Here is a 20,034-nt window from a genome sequence, read left to right on the forward strand (position 1 = left end):
TCGGCTTTTCCAGGCAACCATGTACTTCTTAAATTAATATGTTTAACCTGACTGACGAGATATACAAACTAAAAACCATTAAAATGTAAATAAAACTCCCTTTTCCATCAAATTCCTTATCATTACACATAAACTACCTACGCTGTTTTACCAGAATTTTAAAAAAGGCAACTAGCAAGTAATCCAAAGTTCAGGGTTTCCAGAACACAGGTTTCTAAAGGAATTTATTTATGAACACACCAGATTAGAATGGGTAAAGCAGAACAACTTTTGACAATGGAAAGGTTCTGTAAAATAGCAAAACAAATTTATGCTTAGATGATGGTTATGCATACCCCTAGCAATGCAATTTATAAGCAGCCTAAAACAGGTCAGTATGTCTGAATAAGGAAATGCAGAGAGTGTAGAAAAAATGTAAGTGAATGACATAAAACATCAAGACAGACAGGGGAATAGAAAGGTTATGGAATTAAGTTAAAAGTGCAAGGGAAAAAAAAAAAGATCCAAAAACGTGGAAAATGAAAAGAAGATTGCAGGAGAGGATAAGAGAGGTAATATGATTTTCTTCAGGTACATAAAGAACAAGAGGTCAGAAAGGAGACAGAAGGTCCTCTAGCTGCAAAGAAAAAAATAATATTGACATAAAAATATAATGAATTCAGAAAGAGAGAGAGAGAGGGAGAAAGAAGAGAGGGAGAAAGAAGAGAGGGAGAAAGAAGAGAGGGAGAAAGAAGAGAGGGAGAAAGAAGAGAGGGAGAAAGAAGAGAGGGAGAAAGAAGAGAGGGAGAAAGAAGAGAGGGAGAAAGAGAGGGAAACAGGTGATGTTTGATGGGATGGGGAAACAATGTAGATTAATAATGAATATTCTCTTTCAGAATGTGCTCAGTTTCAAAATACACACTGTTTCTGTATGCTTAGCAACGGATCTAGAACCTCACAACTTGTGCACTTATTCCAGGAAAATAAACAGGAAATAAACACCCAGTAATAGATGAAACAGGACCCCCTCCCCCCCGCAACACATACATCTCCCCATTCGCAAACACAAGATTAATAGTTTCTGCTTAAACTATGGTTAGCTAGAACAATACCAATGCATCAAAATAGGCCCAAGAGAAGTTTCTCAGAAGAAAAAGATTTCCTAAGCAAGTTGTTTGTCTTGTTCCAACCAAAAAAGAATACTCCCATTTTTCCTCTAGACTGCACCTTTGCAAACACGAGTGTAAACAGGCATGTCTGAGTACACAGCAGAGAAAAATGGGCAAATTCTACAGCATTGGGGTACACAAAGTGGGGGGGGGGGGGGGGGGGGGGGGGTATAGACCTAAGCTGCAGGAGCTCACCTAGTCCTTCCCTCCACTCCATTCAGAGCTGAGAGGCCCTGGCCAGGGATATAGCATGTCAGCAGTCCCTGCAGAAGTGCTGCCACATCCATCGCTGCGTAACGCTGGGAACAATAATCTATGTTTGCAAAGCAATGCACACTCCTTCCCTTTGCTGTAGGAAAACATACGGTTCGGAGAAATGGCAGTGGTGCCTTTCCAGGTATTTATGCCAAGTATTTCTAGGCTCACCTAGAACAGTGAGCCTTCTGCAAGAATTTTTGACAGTTGCTATAATACAAGTAGACAAGGAAAAGAAACAAACAGATCATGCTAAAGAGTGAAGCAGTATCATGATGACATTTAAATGCCTTAAAATGCAATTAATATAAACTAGCAAAAATGGTTTCACAGACTATTAACATTACATGACAAAAATATTATTAGTCTCCTCTTGTGTAACTGAACACATCATTATTCTTTTCAGGAATGGCATTCTATTTGCAAGCAGTACTCATAAAAAAAAAAAAAAAGGCAAATAAAACCAAACATGAAACCAAAATTTGTCTCATTTGTTACTTTTTCAGTAAACTCCAATCATTCTTTATTTCTTACTGCTGTGCATTTCCACCTCCTACTCTTCAATAAGAAAATACTAATTTTGCCTGATGTTTGGAATTTGGGTTATTTTTAGAATGGAGATCCAAGCCCACTACCTTCTCTTTGCAGTTATAGGGTTATAAACAAACCTTTGCTGATTTTTCCCTTTAATGAAACTTCATTCTGTTCCTCCTACAAATGGCATGACAGTGCTGTTGAACAGCAGGAATGACAAAGCCATGCAAGCAGTTAGATCTAAGAATAAAGCATATGCCCTCTAACAAAACCAACTGTTGACTTTAGTGTGCTTTCCACAATAAGTGATATGAGGATGCTAGTGATTTCTGAAATGAATCACAGTACCCTGCTGATATCTCATAACATTAAGATCTGCAGTATGTATTGAATAGACTATTTACAGTAAAAATGAACAAGATATGGTAAATTGGAGAGTTTATACAAAATAAATATCTTTTTCCCCCAGGACAAAATGGCAGAATATACATAAAAACAACATGAATTTTAACTAGACTTTCTGTCGGGTTTTCATTTCATCCAATAAAAAAATAATAATAAAATTGGGAAGAAGGGAGATATTCCCAGTAGCTTGACATCCCACTTACATCCCAGCTGTGTAAGCAACTATTTAAATCTTAGTTTTACAAAATATGATTCTATGTAAAATGTATATGCACAAATACTTGATGTATGCACACAGTTATGGTGATCACCTTGTTTTTCATCTTAGTGAACAACAAATGCCAAAAGTTCCCAATGAATTCAGGAGTCTGCCCATACAAATCTCACTGAATGATGTAGACTGCTGCTGGGTTTTCTCACTGCTGCATTTCTGCTTTCAAGTTAAATGAAAGTAAAATTTCCTAAAGCACAATATTTCATTTTATAATCTCAATATATACAATAAAGGTTAAAAATACAAATTATATTAAAAATAATAATAATACAGGTTTTCCTCAAGTTTAGGGCATTCTCTTTACATGTCTTATGTGTCTAAATCCATTTGATACAGAACAGGATGCACCATTTTTTGACTAATTCATCACTCTTACTTTTTAGATGAAAAGTATTTTTTTAGGTTGACAGATTCATTTACTTCACTCTCTTCCCATACCAGTGAAAGCAGTGCTAAGTCCTAAGCAATCGTGTCAGAAGCAAAGACCAGTACTAAGTCAGTACTGTGAGCATGAAGAACAAGTTCCCATAAGATGTACAGTCCTCTGTATTATAATACCATTTTAGGGGCTGAATACTTTTTTGGCAATTACAGAGGCCAACAGCAGATCTTTAATAAGGCAAAGAGACAAACAGGCAGAGACTCAAATCAAGCACCACAAATCCACGGAGCTCCACAAGCTGCAGAACTTGCATGGCCACAGGCACACTAGTACATCAACCTAACCCACTGCCAACAGTGGTGAAACTTCGCTGCTCTGAAACTTTGGGCCATAGTGAAAGTTCTAGAAAGGAGCACGAAAACAGGGCAACATTTTGCCCAGAGCAGACCTTCAACTTCCTTCATTTCACATCTTCAAGAAGTAGAATGGATTCTGATATAAAAGCAGAGTTGATTTCTTCTTCCTATATGAAAAGGCCTATATTGGAATAATAGTACTGTAACTGAGCTTCAGTTGTGAATTGATCAGTTTCTAATGCTAATTCGGAAGCTAAACCAACACAGGTTTTCAGAAATTGCAGCCTGTGACTGCTAAGTGAACACAAGTGCAACTGCTGAGACGTAAATCTCTGCAAAGTTAAGATTATCATGCCTACCTCAGGATACAGAGCAGCCTGCAGTCCCTTCATGTGTAGCTATGAAAGAAGGAATTCAATGTTTTTCAAGATGCAGCCCCCTTTTTTCTCTCTCTTTTATTTTTTTTTTCCTAAGATCCTACCTAGAGAAATTCTTTATTTTTAGCATTCACAGTGATGAATTTTCCTCTTCTGTACAGAGCTGATCAGCTTGCTTACTGAAGAATCCACGTAGGGACAGCTAAACTTCAAGTAGTGCTGCGTGGTAACAACCTAATGGCACTTTCTCAGCCAGTGTTCATTTCCCTTTCTGTAGGTTGACTATGAAATTAGTTCAAAACAGTCATCTCTGAGTGTACCCACAACATGTGAACACTTTGCTGAATATATACATATAAGCATACTATAAACATATATTTTTTCTTTATATTGATATCTTATGCACTCTTTACATATACTTATATAATGTAAGCTACAGAGATCATTTTAACTTCCAGAATTTTCAGTTGTATGTCAGTTGATCTAACTACAGCCTATTTATACAAATAAGTTTCTAGCTTATTAATAATCAAATCCAATAGCTAAACAAGAACTGCTCTTTTTTTTTTTCCCCATGTGAAATCTTTTCTCATTGCTAAATGGTCAGGATTCTTCCCTGACAAGTTTGTACTCTGCCACGATTCCAAGTTTTTTGGATGTAACACATGCAGTTTGGGAGCACCATTATTTCATTATGTTTTCTCTGTGTATTGTTTACGTTTTAATTAAGTCAAACACATTTGACTGAAATTTACATCCCCACAAGACCAAAACCCTTCCTCCCATGGAATGCTGAGTGCCTTCTCCTTTTCAGGAAATTACTGGGAGATGACGGAGGTCTGACCTTTCCCAGCAATAATTAGTTTCAGCTCAAGACAGAGCAGATCACTTAAATTTCATACAATTCTGCCAGTGCAGATAACCAAGATAAAAACACAGTTTAGACCAGTCTTGAAATTAGAAGCAAATCTGTGGTTTTCATTCTCAAAGAGAGAGAGAAACACTCTAGTGTGCGCTATCTATCTCATGCTGCATATTGCAGAGATTCAGTATCAGGGTATGTTAAATCATTCTGAAAAGGATGTGGTTGCACTATACTCAACTTAAACACAAGACAAATTCATTTTTCTGTACAAGGTAAATTACAGTTTTTTACTTCTAGGTTTTTATACTGCTTTCATTAGATGCAAAAATACATTCAAGTACTTGAACATCTTTGTCAGAAAATACTCCCAGGCACCTGACTATGCCAGTTTTCCTCAAACCTCTGAAGCATTCCCATTTTTTGTTCCTTATGAAGCACAGAAATAGAATCCAGTAGGACTGCAAGCATCCCTGTAAATGTTTGGCTCAGTCACAGAAATAGCAGTCTCATGTAACTTGAACTGATGCAGTTCACGCTAAAGATTTGGTTGCTGTTCATTGGTCCGAATCCTTTAGCCTGGTCTCAGTCTACTTGTTATTCAATGTATAGAAACAGCAATACGTAGGAAATAGTCCTAATTTGCTTTTCAGTACTGTTAACATAACGTTTCTGAATATCTCAGTCTAACAGTTGCAAGGCATCCTTTCATAGAAGTGTGATAAGTCATTATAAAAAAAAAAAAAGCTGAAAACTGATTTCACACCTCTACTTGTGAAGTATTTTCTAAAGCAAATAAAGCTCTTCACTTAAAAAAATAATTAAAACTAACTCTTCATTAACAGTTCAAATTACCTATGTAAATTTGTTCACAGCTTTAATTTGCACACTGATGCTGAATGGTTTTATCAAACTTCTCCATTTCGTGTTTGCAAAGGATCACTTTCTGATCATTTCTCTTCCGCACACCCTGCAGTTATGAAAAAGCCCACCAATGATGGCACCATCCTGTAGCATCTTGACACCTGACTGAAAGCCAGCCATTGACTAGCTGGCACATCGCCACTGATGCTTAACAGGACTGGATTTTACTGCTGCAAGGATCACATGGTGATGGGAAGTGATAGGAAATGAGTTTATACAGCTTCAGTCTTTGTCCTGTACTGGGACATACCTAGGAAAGAAGGAATGCCTAACCAAAATCTCATATATGAACTGTAAAAACATTAATGGATTCCTATTCCTATACCTTTTGGACATATCTAACCTTTGAATAAAGAACCAAACATAGTTCTTTAACTTAGTAATTTTTGTCATCTCAGTCATGGTAATCTGCTTGTACTTGCACGGAAGCACTTTGCCTGTGAACACAGTATCTGTGCAAATGTGAGGCTTGGAAAAACAACTCCACATTTTCAATTAACATGTTACCCCATAACCTCTGTTTCTCAGCCAGTCTTCACTGGCCTCGTATTTGAACCTTTGTTTCGCAATTCGCTAGCCTTTTCTTTCAATGCTTAACACAACTAGACTTCCAACTTCATTGGAATCCTTCAGTTCTGTCGTCGGACATTAGCACAACTGAATTCTTTTGATATTTTGCTTAACGATGCAGCTGAAAGTCAATAAAATTCCTGTTCTTTTGGAATCAGAAAAGACAGCAGAACTGAAGTGTGCCAGGAATTTCCCAGACTATTAGACATTTTTGGATGTACCTCAGTGATCTGAACTAGAAAATCCATCCTCCTTAAATTTCTATATTTGTTTTAAACACCTGCAATTTTTAATACTAGATAAACAATCTACCATTCCCTGAAATTTCTAACCAGTTTTATTCCTTCAAGTCTTGATAGAAAACCAAAGACATTATTTTTGATAGCATATTTGTAAACTGAATGCCTTTTTGTTATATTAAGTAGGGGCTCTAGGTGACCTGCTTATCTCAACAAACCAGAAACAATTCAATAATATAACTATAGTCTGCCTAAGTCCTTTCTTCAGACCGTTATTTAGTAGTTGCACCAACAGGCAACTAACCCCAAAATAAAACTACTCAGTGTAAATCCATTCCTTTCTCTGATCCAGAGAATTCCTGTCAGGATGCTCTTCATTACACTTCTTTTGAGAGAGGGAAAAAAAAAAACCACAAACTTTTCTAAAACAATTTATCTTAGCTTGGCATAGTAGCATCCTTACATCCTCTTGCACTTCTTCATAAACAGTTTTCATTTAAAATTGCTGCTAGCTGACATTCTCCAACCTTTAAGGAGGCACCCCACAAAGCTAAAGGGACAAACATATCAGAAGAATCTACCAATTTCCACTGGCAAATAGGATTTCAATAGCATAGTTTCATATACATGAGAAAAAAATAATTACTTATGGCTAATTTCACTGTAGTGGCTTTTGGACTTCTGTCTCACTCAGCCTCCTCTGACACAGTTTCATTTTCTCAACAGAAATCAACACATTTTGAAATGTGCAAGTGGTTGGGTCATGTTTGCTATGACAATTAATCACCCTTGACATCAATATTTCGGTGGAATTTCACATCCTTGTCCACTTTTGAACAACTTAACTAATTTCATAAAAACCAACTAATAAATGAATCAAATAAGTCTGTATCGGGAAGGGGGCTTGGGGCTCAGGTCATTAATGCATCTGCCTTGTATTCTTCTCCCAGCTTGAGTTTCTTTTGCTATTAAACAGCTCTTCTCAACACACAACTACCATGCAACTTGGCTGCAGTAGATAGACTTTAGCAGTCCCCAACTCTCAGATATTTCCTATTTTAATTTTTTTTTCTATCCTTTACTAAAAATAAAATAATTGAAACAAACAGTGTAAAGTGGCAATTAACTCAGACAATCAATGGTTTTCTGAGTGGAATTCAGTTGCCCTGTAATTTAATCACTTTTCTCTTGTAATGAATTATCATAGGAAAAAGTCCTACATGCTTTTCAATATTCCTCCAGGATAAACAAGACAGCAAAAACTACTCTTGAACCTTCAATGGTAGAAAGAACAACGTTTTTTGTTAGAGATTAAATACCCTTAGATAGTTTAAAGTGCTTTGAGGTACATGGATGTGTAAAAGCTGCAAAGTTCTATGAAATACTATGATCACCAAAGCTCGATTTTGTGCCCTATTAACATCTGCTTTAATTCTCATCCCTTGAGTATATATGCACTAAGAATAGGAAATAAATCAGTGCTAACGCACAGCAGCCTTCTGTGTAGCTGGAATGATTCAAACAAATTTCATTTTTTCATCCTTGCCCCATCACTGATTATATACTTGATAGTAAGATGGCTTGCAAAGAACTTGCACTTTTTTTCATGGAGATCTATTATTTCCTTCTTTGCCTTTTGCTTTGAAATAAATCTTTCAGGAAATCGATACTGGGGGGACAGGGGAAGCAAGTGAATTTTTTTTTCAAAAAGCTTGACAAAAATCTGAGTCTTTTTGGTAATTCATCTTTCAATGTATCAAGGAAATCAAGGAGAAAATCCCGCTGCCTTCCTGACACCATGAAACATCTTTATTGGAAAACAACAGGCTGGATTCAAAGACAGACTAAATCAAGTTGAGGGTTCTCCTTCTGCAGAACTTTTCAGCTACATTTTGCACAACAGGATGCCAGTGAGCATGCTGAGCAGAGTGCTATATAACAGGTTAGGAAGCACTACAACCTATTAGGATATACATTTGCATTGCTCTGGATAATCTGCTACACTGCACTATTTGTATATAATTTGCATTGCTTCAAAAAGGCTCCTCTCTAGGGAAATGTTTTTTGTCTTAATTTAAGTGTATGCTTTGCCAGATCAGATAGGAGAGCCATTTGTGGTTTGATGCATTAGGCTGAAAAGACTACTATGATTTTCCAGTAAAAAAAAATAAAATAAAATTCAAGGTTTATACTCAATACATTAAGGTAGAAAGCCACTATGATAAAATAGGAAACAGCTGGAAAATGAAGATGAGGAACAGTATTATAAAGAGAAACTGCAACATTTCTCTTTTAAGAAGGACAGCAGTGGCTACCATAAATCCTACGCAAGTGGTTAACATACATTTCACTGTAAACCCAGATGAGAAATAGATGTTTAAGTGTTGAAAATCAACATATGGTACATTTTAGCAATGCTTTTTGGGCAAGCATGACTAGTCATCGAACTAGCAAACTCTTCCAGAGGAGGAGAGAAACAGCACTGAAAGCAAAAGTAGTAATTACTACACAGCAGAAGACAAAACTAAGAGGTTAGGGACAGCAATCAGAACTGTCAGCAGACCCCGAGCCCCGCATGGGTTGGAGCAGTATACACTCCCTTCTGCATGATGATACAGAGATCAGATCTGCTATGCTGGGGCAGAAGTGGCAATGCACAAATCTACTAGGCATTTTGAATCCAGCTTCTCATCTATATTGAAGTGCCAAGACACAATTTAACTGAGTGCACATTTCCAGAGTGAGATAAAAAACATGAATTGACAGATCCTCTTTTTATACTATGCAATTCAAGACATCATGGTGCAGTTATTTTACAGATTTCCAAGATCACTTGCTGTATTTCAGTGAGGAGAAACGTAGCTTTTGTTGACAAGGAAAAGAATCCTTCATAAAATCTTTGTTGAAGACACATGTTTGACAATGTATCTGCTGACATTAACAGGATCTTCTGCGGCTCAATTAAAAATATCCATTACTACAAAATAGAGATGAATAGTATATTCCACTGACAACTTGACAATCAAAAGGAGAAAGTATAACCATGTAGTACCTTAGAGGCAACTTCCCAAAATACCTTCTTTTGTCCAAACATAATTTTGTATTCACAAATCATATGCGTACATGAATTTCAGACAGTATTTCTACTGAAGATAAATGACAGAAATACATGCAGAAAGCAGAGCAGAGTTTCAATTGCATGTAAAAATACACACATTTACAATTTCCAAAGGATAAACGGTTTTTCTGGAAATTTTTTAGGACGGTGTCTCACAGTTTAACCTTCAGTAACTGCAGTCTTTTTCAACAGCTAATACGCATTCAAAAGTATGTATTACCAACAGAGAGGCAGAGATCCTATTGCTATGAGTACTCACCTCATAATTGGCAATTGCTTCTCTGTCAAGGGCTCGGGTCACAGAGACATCCCCACTGATCTCGTTGATTCTAAAAATTCCTTTTGGGTCTTGATCTACTCCCTTACCAGAGAGTCGAAACTTTGCTCCCTCTGTCCCTTCACTCCTGATGACCTGCACGGCAGAAAACAAGAAGTTACAGGCCATATTAAAAAAATAAATAAATAAAATAAAATCATTCTAAACCCACATAAGCAATTTCAATCTTTATCCTAATGTTGAGGCATATTCCCCGCCAACAATATGAAAATATAAAATATGCTTTCAATCATTCAGAAAACACTCTCCAATTCTTGTGTTAAACCATGGAAAAGCTAGTCAAGTCCTTAGGCAGTTGCTATCTTATCTTTACTGTCTTCTATTTCACTACTTAAAATTTCTATTATTCCATTGCTACTGTATTCACTCCATGTCTAGCATTTGACATTTTATTTAATTCTTTTTCTTTTTTTTCCCATTTAAATTGATAAACTAGCTGCGAAGAAATCCTACAAGAAAAAGAAAAAAAGACACATTCCACCAAATGGCATAAAGCATACTTATTTCACGACAACTCTTATCATATCAGATAGCCATCACACATTATTTTCCAATTAGTCATCCCTTTTTATTAGCAATCTTAGTAATTTCAAAATAGATGACTTTGGGGATTTTTTTTTTTTCCCTTTCTTGTTCTCTTCTATACTCTTCCTTTCCCAGGATTTTAAACCAAGGAAAAATCTCCTCACAGAAATATCTGGGTATCCTGCCCAGAACTCTGCTTAGTCACACAGTTGGAATTCCTCCACTTTCCAAATGCATGAATACTTATATACATATGTGTGTACTGAAACTCCTGGTTACTATCACTATCTTGTTTCCCATATGAAAAAATCCCTAAAAATCCAATTTCAAGGCTGTTTTACATTACTGACAGTAGCATATGTAAACTTGCATAGCTACATGATGTTTCTTATAAAATACATGCTTTGCAAATTTGTACTTGCACACCAGAATCTAGAAGGATTATAAATTAATCTTGCCCTTTAAGGCTGACAATCTTGCCAAGCCATTCTTTCCAACTGCTGTTTCATGTTCTTTTGTTTCTAGAAATTTTATATTGTTAATGTTTCCACAGAAACATTAAGTCAAGTATTTATATGCTGGTCTAAATCACAGCTCAGGAATCGGAAGGAACAAGGGGCATTAGAAATCTGGACCTGTGCCCATTTTGCTATAATCAATATGCGGGGTGTTTAATAATGTCCCTGAGGAAATATATGTTTGTTGCCCTATTGCTGTGGGTTCAGCAACACTGGTTGGCAGATTACTGTGCAGGGAGATTTTGACTAAACTCCATAATCATTATTCCTTTATTTTAATTGAGGAAAAAAATAGCCACAAGTTATGAAAGAGAAAATCAGCATTTTCAGAGATAAAGTTTAGACTTTCAAACCCTTTGGGAAATGGAGAAATTTCAAAATAAAAAATTGTTTCAACTTTTTTCTCCTTCCTCCTCCTAGTCAGAAATGCTAATAGATGAAAATTTCTTCTTGTGTATTTTTGAGCATGTCATGACAAAACACAGAGGTAGACAACACTGCAAGTGACAAAAGGGCAAACTAACTTTGTGCTTCAGGTTCTGTGATGAAACCAAAACTTAATGGCTGAAAGCTACCCAATATTCAATACATATTTTGACCAATCTCTGTTTTTGTTCATTACATCAAGTTTAAAAGTATGTTTTTCTACTTCCATATTATGCTTATGATTTTGCAGTGTCATGACCATTGCTCACTTTTGTACGGAAAAGCTGAATTGCTTGTCCTCTGTCCTGATTTCTGAGACTTATTACAAGAAGTGCTCCTTTACATCTAATATAAGAAGAGTGGTTTGAAAGGCACCATTTCAGCCACAGGCCAGCAGAAAAACCTAATTCAGAGATGTTTGCACAAGAGCCCTATCCCACCACAGCAGTCAAACATTTCCTAACTGTTCATCACGAATTTGAGACATAGTATAGGCCAAAAGCCCCAGCTGCAAGAAACCATAGAAAGAAAGTACAACAACTCATGGACATTAGTGATATTCTACAAGGGAATTTATAAGACAGATTCCAGATAATTATATACAGATCCTTCTTCATACTAGATAGAAAGGCAGAAGAGTAATAATAATAACAGTAAGAAGCATCCCTACAAGCCTGACTGGAGGGAAAACTTACTCTTTCTCCAAATCTGACAAAGACCTTAATCTTGAATTTGCTAGCAATACATCCTAATGTGGTACCTGAAAGATTTGTACTCCCCGGAGCTACAGTGCATTCCATATCTCATCCCAACCTTAACTGCAACCATTCCTCAGCATACAATGTATGGGATCAGTGGAGTTACCAGAAAGCAGAGTTTTTTTTTCTAAATGACAGGATGTTTCTGCTGAGCCTTTTTAAAGCTTCAGGAAGCAGGCACAGTCCTGGTTCAAGTATATGCAGAGGCTTCTCTCCTATCTATTTAGTCAGTTAGGTATCTAGTTATTGCACAGCAACTCATGCTTGATGGAGTATTAAGAAACTCAGGTTAGAGATGCTCCATATACCGTTGCATTACTTGTTCAAGTGCAACGGTGGTAAGATAAAAAGTAATTTTCAGTATGATATTTTTAAAATGTTTAATTAGCCACAAGAGGGAGCTACATACTCCCAGGAATGTAAAGAAGAGCATTAACATCTCCTAATTAAGAAGCTTATATAATGGCTGCATAGTTCAAAGAAAGTGCATTTCCCAGTTCACACTAAGCTCAGTACAATGAAAAGTTTAATACAAATCAGGCTTAATTTGCCATATGGTTTGGTGCTTCAGCAAGAGCAAGGAAGAAAGAACAGGAGGATTGTCTGACATCTCCTCTGGCAAGACTGCTATTCTGAATGCCATCTAAAACACAGCACTGTTGGTATGAAAATTTCCTAGGTTACAACATATTACACAACAATGCTCTCCCAATTTACAGGCAAGGCCAAATTATTTCTGCTGGAATGTTTGCTTTGGGATGTTATTTCTACATTTCTAAAAAAGCTCAGTTTCCCACAGTTGCTACTACCTACAGACAGAAATGCTTATCTCCAGATTTTTTTCACAGCTTTAGGACCTTCAGTGCTTCAGTGCAGGTTCTAATATTGAAAACTTCTGCACCATATGACAGCAGCTATACGTTGCACATAAAACCTCATAATTTGAGGGTGATGAGGCACTGGAACAGGTTGTTCAGAGAAGCAGTGGATGCCTCACCATTACAAGCGTTCATAGTCAGGCTGGGTGGGGCTTTGAGCAACCTGGGCTAGTGCCTGTGGCAGGCTGTTGGACTAGCTAATCTTCAAAGGTCCCTTCCAAACCAAACCAACGTGGACAGATGGGGTAGACAGAATAGATGCTTACCGAACATCCCACAATAATACAGACTTGTGAAGTCTATTTCCTCCCCCAGGACCCAAAGGACAGCACAGATGCACTTAGATATGTCTAATTTCCCCACCTCAACAAGCGTTAACAGCATTTTCCCATGTGAAGGATGCACTGAAGAATAAACATATTGAAAACTGACATGATCCATGCTAGCCTTGTCAGAACCCCTTATATAGCACTGAAGACAAAACAGAATTATTTTTGAAAAATCAAAACAAAATTAACAAAAGGCAGAGATGAGTATAGGGCTCAACTAAGAGGCACTTTGAAGAAAACAGAGCGTTACTTAGCTGACAGGATCTGCTTTTTGCTGAACCATAGCCAAAACTTATTTACCAAGTGTTGTTTTCCACCTGACATTATGTATCCCTTCCAGCTAAACTCATTTCAGCATTGTGATCCCCCTATTGTTACAGGTACACCGCAACAGTAAACCAGTGTTCTCAAGAGAAGAAGAGAAATAGAAGTACAAAAAACACACTACCCCCTGAGAGAGACTTTACAGTTCTGCAGCCATAATAATTGCGTCCTTAACAGCACCATCCGAGTTCACCAGTCTCAGTAGGTATTTGCTGCAATCACTTCTGTAATTTCTTAGTTCTTGGCACTGTCTGAATTAGAGGTACAATATATTAGTTTCAATTTTAATTAGAAAATGAATGCCACCTTCAGAGAGGTACATTTGGTTCCAGTCCTAATACTTTTCACTTTGGAGTGTTAAACTGCTTCCAGCGTGTTTTTTAGTTTTGTGGGTTTTTTGGTTGGTTTTCATGGTGGTGTTTTTCTGCCCTCCTCCTTCTTTTTCTAGGAAGCAAAATTATCCACAGAATATTTAGCACTGAACTATTTTTTTTTCTTTAATCAGTGTACTCCAGAAGAGCAAAACAATGGTTTAAGGCCCATTGTTTAGACAACATATAAATATTCGAACAGACACTTCCTGTCCTGCCATACTGAAAACCACTCTTTACAGCTGGAGGCTCCTTCTGCTCTGTGCTCTGACTCAAATAATCTTTCAGTCAAGACAAACGCAAAATATTCTCATCATTATGCAACCCCCCTAACCTACAGAACCTTCTTCACTACTATAAAATAAACATACAAAAACTGTGGTTTTAAAGCAATTCAAATAAATTTGTTGGATTTAATAATTTATTAAGTCTATTGGTTTTCAATACACGTGTCTTCATTAATTGAGGATCAGATCAACTAGTTTATCATGGCAACCTAGTTCTGCTCTTTGTCAAAGGGAGACGTATTGGCCAAATCTGACCTTCCCTCTGACTAGGGCTTACATCAGAACTCACTCAATACCTGAGTGATGCTAAAGAACTTCCAGGTGATTTACTGACATAACTAAAGGTAACAGAAATTAAGTTCCTCCACACAACTCTGTCCATTGTTCATGATAATGCGGGATAAAAGAAACACACTACAAATGACAACATATATTTTATGTTACGCTTTTCTCTCATTCACAAAGCAAGCCTTGCTGGTAAGGTCCACAATAACTTCCTTTCACAATCATCAAACTTAAAAAATAATTATTAGCTGAAATGCATCTGAACAAATATCTATTCAGTATGTTCTCTGAGACACAAGCTAGGTTGGTATAGAGTAGCCTGAACAATATTTGCAAAACTCAAGTAAACAGCAGAATGAGCCATCAGCAATTAAAGATGCTCATGTAATACAGTAGTGGAGGCAATATTACAGCCCTGAATTTCAAAATAGTTCCAGATCAGTTTTCAGTCACCAGTCTATGTATGAGGCAAGATTTTCAAAGCTGTATAGATCTCCTAGACCATGCACTGTAACCCCGAAGCTTAAAGCAGCACATCGGCCAATCACTCAAATTCTAATACTTGTGCTTGCACTACAGCAGCACTTTTGAAACTACAAGCAAAGAATGAAAAAGGAAATGTGACCGGCCACAGGAATACACAACACGGACCCAACCTCCAGCGATAACTGATGTAGGAAAACAGTCAAAGTCAAGGTGAAGGTTTTGGGTTGTAAGCTGGAGAAAACAACAGTGAACACTGCTTCTGTGTCATCATTAACAAAATTTTTGCTTGATGCTGTTGACAGTCCTAAGAAGAATATATATATTTTCCAGAGAAAGCAAAATGTATATGTATATGAAAGATTTGATTTAACTCAGCAACGAAAGACATAATTCAGTTATTTTAACTTTAAAATCCTGTCTCAGATTCCGGAGACTCAGATTCAACTGGGAGAAACATATTACCAAAAAAAAGTTTGGATTTTTGCACTTAAAAGTACAAAGGTGACTATCAGGCAAAAGTACTATTACAAGCCTAGCAATTACTTCTTATTCACACTCTTTTGTATTAGATCTCTTAACACTCTTAGAAATTACAGGGAAAAAAAAAAAGTTCTTCAAACAAGACAACGTGTATTATTATTGTAAAATGCATCTGTAAACTGAAGCCTTTTTAATAGCTATATAAAATTTTTGAAGTATTGAGCACTAGGTGTTCAAATACCTTAAACGTGGAAAATTTTAGACCAATTGTCAGAGATGCAATGTAGGAATGAAAAAAAACAGAAGTTGAAACTAAAATTAATTGTGAAAATGAAAAATCATACAATGATAATCTCAAGATAACAGGGTTGATTTTTTAGCATCTTAACTATGAGTTTTGTCATTGAAAACATTACAGGAAGTGTCACATTTAGGAACACCATTGTGAGAATTAAAGTACGTAGTTTTAACATATTTTTGATGCATGTTTGCAAGACTGATTTGGAGCTACAAACTGTACAAATGTTCCTTGCCTGAAGCAATCTAAATAAATGAACACTCTTATCAGGTAACATATTTAGAACTTCAGGTACATGAAGAAAAGGAATTTGTAGTGCTTGAAATGTAGATGGCACTTCTAAGTATTTTGTTGCACTGGGGCTGTGCTTCAGGAAGATACTATACCAACTTTTATTTTGTTACCCCAGTGCAAATGCAAGGTTTTAGTCCCTATAACACAAACAATTCTGAATCTGAAATTTGCGAAGGTTAATAAATTCCACAGATGACTATTTCAACGTAATGTTGTAATGTATGAAAATGATATAGTGTATGAACAATGAAGTAATTTCATCACCAGTGCTCATTTTTTGAGGTCTTTTTAGAATAATCAACACAAATAGGACATTTTATCTTCAACCAAAATATATCTTCTCAACATAACAGCTTTTGATTGTAATTATGCATAGACTTTTACAAAATTCAGGTCAATTTTGTAGCAGGATGCACAAGTGCCCAAATGAAACACAATGAATTTATGCATGTGGAAGCCCTGTGTCCCGGTGGTTCCCTTTCATCTGAGGTTCACTGTTGTAGTTCTACACTGATGTAACAATTTCCCCTGAAGAATAGCGATAGCACTGGGGCCTGCAGACTTCATCTACCAAACCTGAGGATTTGAACAATATGGACTACTACCAGTGAGCATTTGCTTTCAGACAGAAGTAAGTTAATTCTATGAACACATAATGATGTGTGTTATCTTTTGTAGCAGGTAATCCTTCAACTTCTTTTGCTCTTCATTTATAAAGAGCAAGAAGATTCATTACAAATAATTTTCACTTCCCCTTTTTCCTAAGTAGTAGTTGATTTCAGATAAGTATCTGCAAACTCTAGAATCAGCGCACAATAATTTCCTCCTACTGGCAGCACAGAATTTATGAACACAGGTTTTTGTAATCTCAAAGGAGAATTACCTGGAAGTATTACTTGTCACAGAAGACCTGGATATTTCACTGGCTGATTTGGCCTATCGGAAGCCATTTAATGAGCATATTTTAATTACCGCTTAGGTTACTAACTTGTAACACACCCTCTTGGCTGAAAGAATTTGAGGACCACCATATTTTGAGTGACAACTAGCTGAAGAAGCTACAAAGCTATAGTTGTTAGGAAAAGTCTGACTGACTACAATACATGAAGAAAATCTCAAAGAATGTCCTTTAAAAATATATATATATATATATTTAGATTTATAGAGGGGCTTTATTGTAAACCTATCATTGATCTAAAAAGGAAGAAATGCAGAAACAATGTTTAATGGTTTCTAATTGCATAAATTCAGGACAAAGGACAGAATACATAACATGTAAACAGCACACGTGGAGCAGCAAAGTCTTCAAGGAGTAGGAGAAAAGAGAATAGAGCCAATTTACAATATCTTTTTGCAAGTATTTCACAGTACTGTCTATTCCCAATAAGATCAAAGTCTTCACTTTATTACTCAAGGCCACTTTTGCAGCATCCAGAAAATCATAAGGCTGTCTGATCTAGCACTAGGCTGGAAGAAACACAGCACCATTTTGGCTGTACTGTGCCCTGGCTAAAATAAACTGCTGATAAGGTCTAGAGAAGTCTGCCCTGGGCTGAAAGGGGAATATTAAAAACAAAACAAAACAAAGCAAAAAACACTAGTCACTTTCTTTCCCTGCAGCTACAATTACTGCCCACAGATTTAGCTACAAATGTTATCTTTAGATCCATGCATGCAGCAAAGAAAGAAATCAAGATCTGGATTAAGTGGGAACTTCCAGCCGGGTGGAGTAATTGGAATTGCAAAATGAGACACTGAGGTTGCAGAGCCAACCTGAAGAATGGAATAGAAGTAATAAAGTGAGAAAAATGGAGTTGTTGAGAATGATTCACTTAAAAACAGTCTTGAAAACTAAGATTCAGTTTAAGTTTAAGAAATTTGTTGGAAGATTGTGTCTAATTTTGTTTGGCTTTAACTAACAACCTGTGGAGTCTAGACTTCTAAGAATACTTTGCGGTTAAGATGAACATAGAGGAATAAGTAGTCTATCAAGAGCATTTAGTGTGTTTTTTTTTTAAACTGAAGATATTAAAAAGCAATATTATGATGAAGCGCATTTTAAAAAATTGTGTTCCATTATACGAAGTCAATGTAATACTTCTGGATGCTTTAAGAACCTGCTTAGCACCCAATTCCCATTTGTAGCAAACAACCCACAGATCTAATTATAGATTTTTCTCAGCCACTAGTTCCCTAGGAAACAAATCCATGGCTCATGTCTTGTGCACGGAAGGTCATAGTATAAAGATAAATATTTTTCTGTGTATAGAAACTTATCTAGAGGTCACAGGTCTGCATCTCCGCAGACGATGGTGCTTCTGTCAAGGACAGACAGCAGCTACATTTGACGGATATCTCAAATATTTAAAACTTTAAACACTTTAATCTGATGAAGCACTTAATACTTTTATTAGTTACAATGCTCTATGGCTCTTTTTGCTGTAAACAAAGGATTTTAATTTTCATTTTCTAAACTCATTCCCATTTTTATCAATGGGTCCACCTCACTTTTCATCTTAAATGTTCAACAGTCAGAGGTGAATGCAAAACAGCTGGTACATAGCTACAACTGATTAGAACTGAAAGGCAGAAATTTAATTTCAAGTCATGAAAGGTAAATATGATTTGAATTTTCTGATATTGACTCAAAGTTAACAGATGTCATCACAAACTATTACAACATTTCTACCTACGTGCATGTAAACTGCAGTAGTCTTATAAAAAGGTGTAAATATTGCTACTCAACTTTTGATTTGATTCTAATGCATTGCCAAAAAAAATACAAAATACAAAGCATAATTCCCAGATATGTGTGAATGAAAACGAAATCCAGATATGTGTGAATATAAAACTTGAACAGAGGTGAAGTAGAACGAATTTGAGGGTGGCAGAGGGAAGCTTTGTCAGATTTATCCTCCTCATTTATAACACAAAAATACTATTCAACTCCATCCTGAGCCATTTACAATGACAGCTTGGAAGTTAAACAGTCTTACTCACACTAGTATAATATTCAGCATGACTTAAGGTCAAATAAAGGCTTTAGGCTAAGTCAAGGTGTCTTCAGTCTGTGGGAAGCGAGAAGGAAGCCTGCACTGTCAGCACGTCTCAGGTAACATGCAGCAACCCATGCCAACCCAAGCCCTGCGGAGGTCTTGTTCCACTTGTGTCTGTGGACAGGCTGCCACCAAGGTCAAAGCCATCAGCTAATACCACAAGCCTGGACAGCTTTGCTCCCTAGATCAAAGAATGGTTAGATAGATGGATGCAAAAATATTTGATTCTTAGAAATGTTTTTGGATCCTTACTTTGTTTTTTTAAATTTACATTCTTTCCCACATTTTTTTGCATTCCCTCCATTTTTGTCCCTTATTCACTCTTGTGCTACATTGCCTTTGCTTCTTTAGCTGTAGTAGACTGAATTCTCATTAGCTAGAGGTGGGAAAAAAAATCCATGTGGCTGGTGAAATTGCTACCACAAATTTGCATTTCAAATCTTATAATGACTGCTAGCCTTAAACTGGTCTTTCACTGCTGAGTGAGGGTTACCCACTTCATTGGGCACAGCACTGCAGACATGATTACATAGCCAGGGAGCACTTACACCAATCTGGTGTAACACATCACGTTCATTCAAAAAACAGGCTGGCAGCTTCAGAAAGTGCAGGTTTTTCCAGCAGCGTAGCAGGTACCTCACTCACCAAGGCCCAGGAAGTCCCATGTGAAGTTTGCTCCCCTTTTCTGGGCACTTAATTCCTTCATGCTCTCATCTATCTCTAAAGGACACCCTAACTTTCATGTGTTGTTATTTTCCAGATGGGGCTGAGAAGTATTTTAACAATACCATTTTTTGATTGGCCTACTTTTAATAGTAAAAACATTACCTGAAGGTGGTTTTGTTAGCAGTTCCATAGGTGACTTTGCCTTCAGACTCATTTCAGAACTTGGTGTTCTGAAGTAATTTATTTTTTTTTCACAATGACAGTGTCACCAA

The 20,034-nt window shown here is 36.6% G+C and overlaps 2 protein-coding genes across 2 annotated transcripts in view; both read right to left on the bottom strand.

The window, feature by feature from the left end:
- CDH13 (cadherin 13) overlaps nt 1-20,034 on the bottom strand; it is a 482,951-nt gene that overhangs the window by 249,407 nt on the left and 213,510 nt on the right. Inside the window, 1 exon segment of the mRNA XM_067004389.1 lies at nt 9,704-9,856. Coding sequence (XP_066860490.1) covers nt 9,704-9,856 — 153 coding nt within the window.
- Nucleotides 1-20,034, bottom strand: part of LOC136791794 (endogenous retrovirus group FC1 Env polyprotein-like) — a 234,231-nt gene that overhangs the window by 162,614 nt on the left and 51,583 nt on the right. The gene's annotated exons all lie outside the window — the stretch shown is intronic.

The sequence above is a fragment of the Anser cygnoides genome, chromosome 12 (genome assembly GCF_040182565.1).
Source record: "Anser cygnoides isolate HZ-2024a breed goose chromosome 12, Taihu_goose_T2T_genome, whole genome shotgun sequence".
NCBI classification, from domain to species: domain Eukaryota; kingdom Metazoa; phylum Chordata; class Aves; order Anseriformes; family Anatidae; genus Anser; species Anser cygnoides.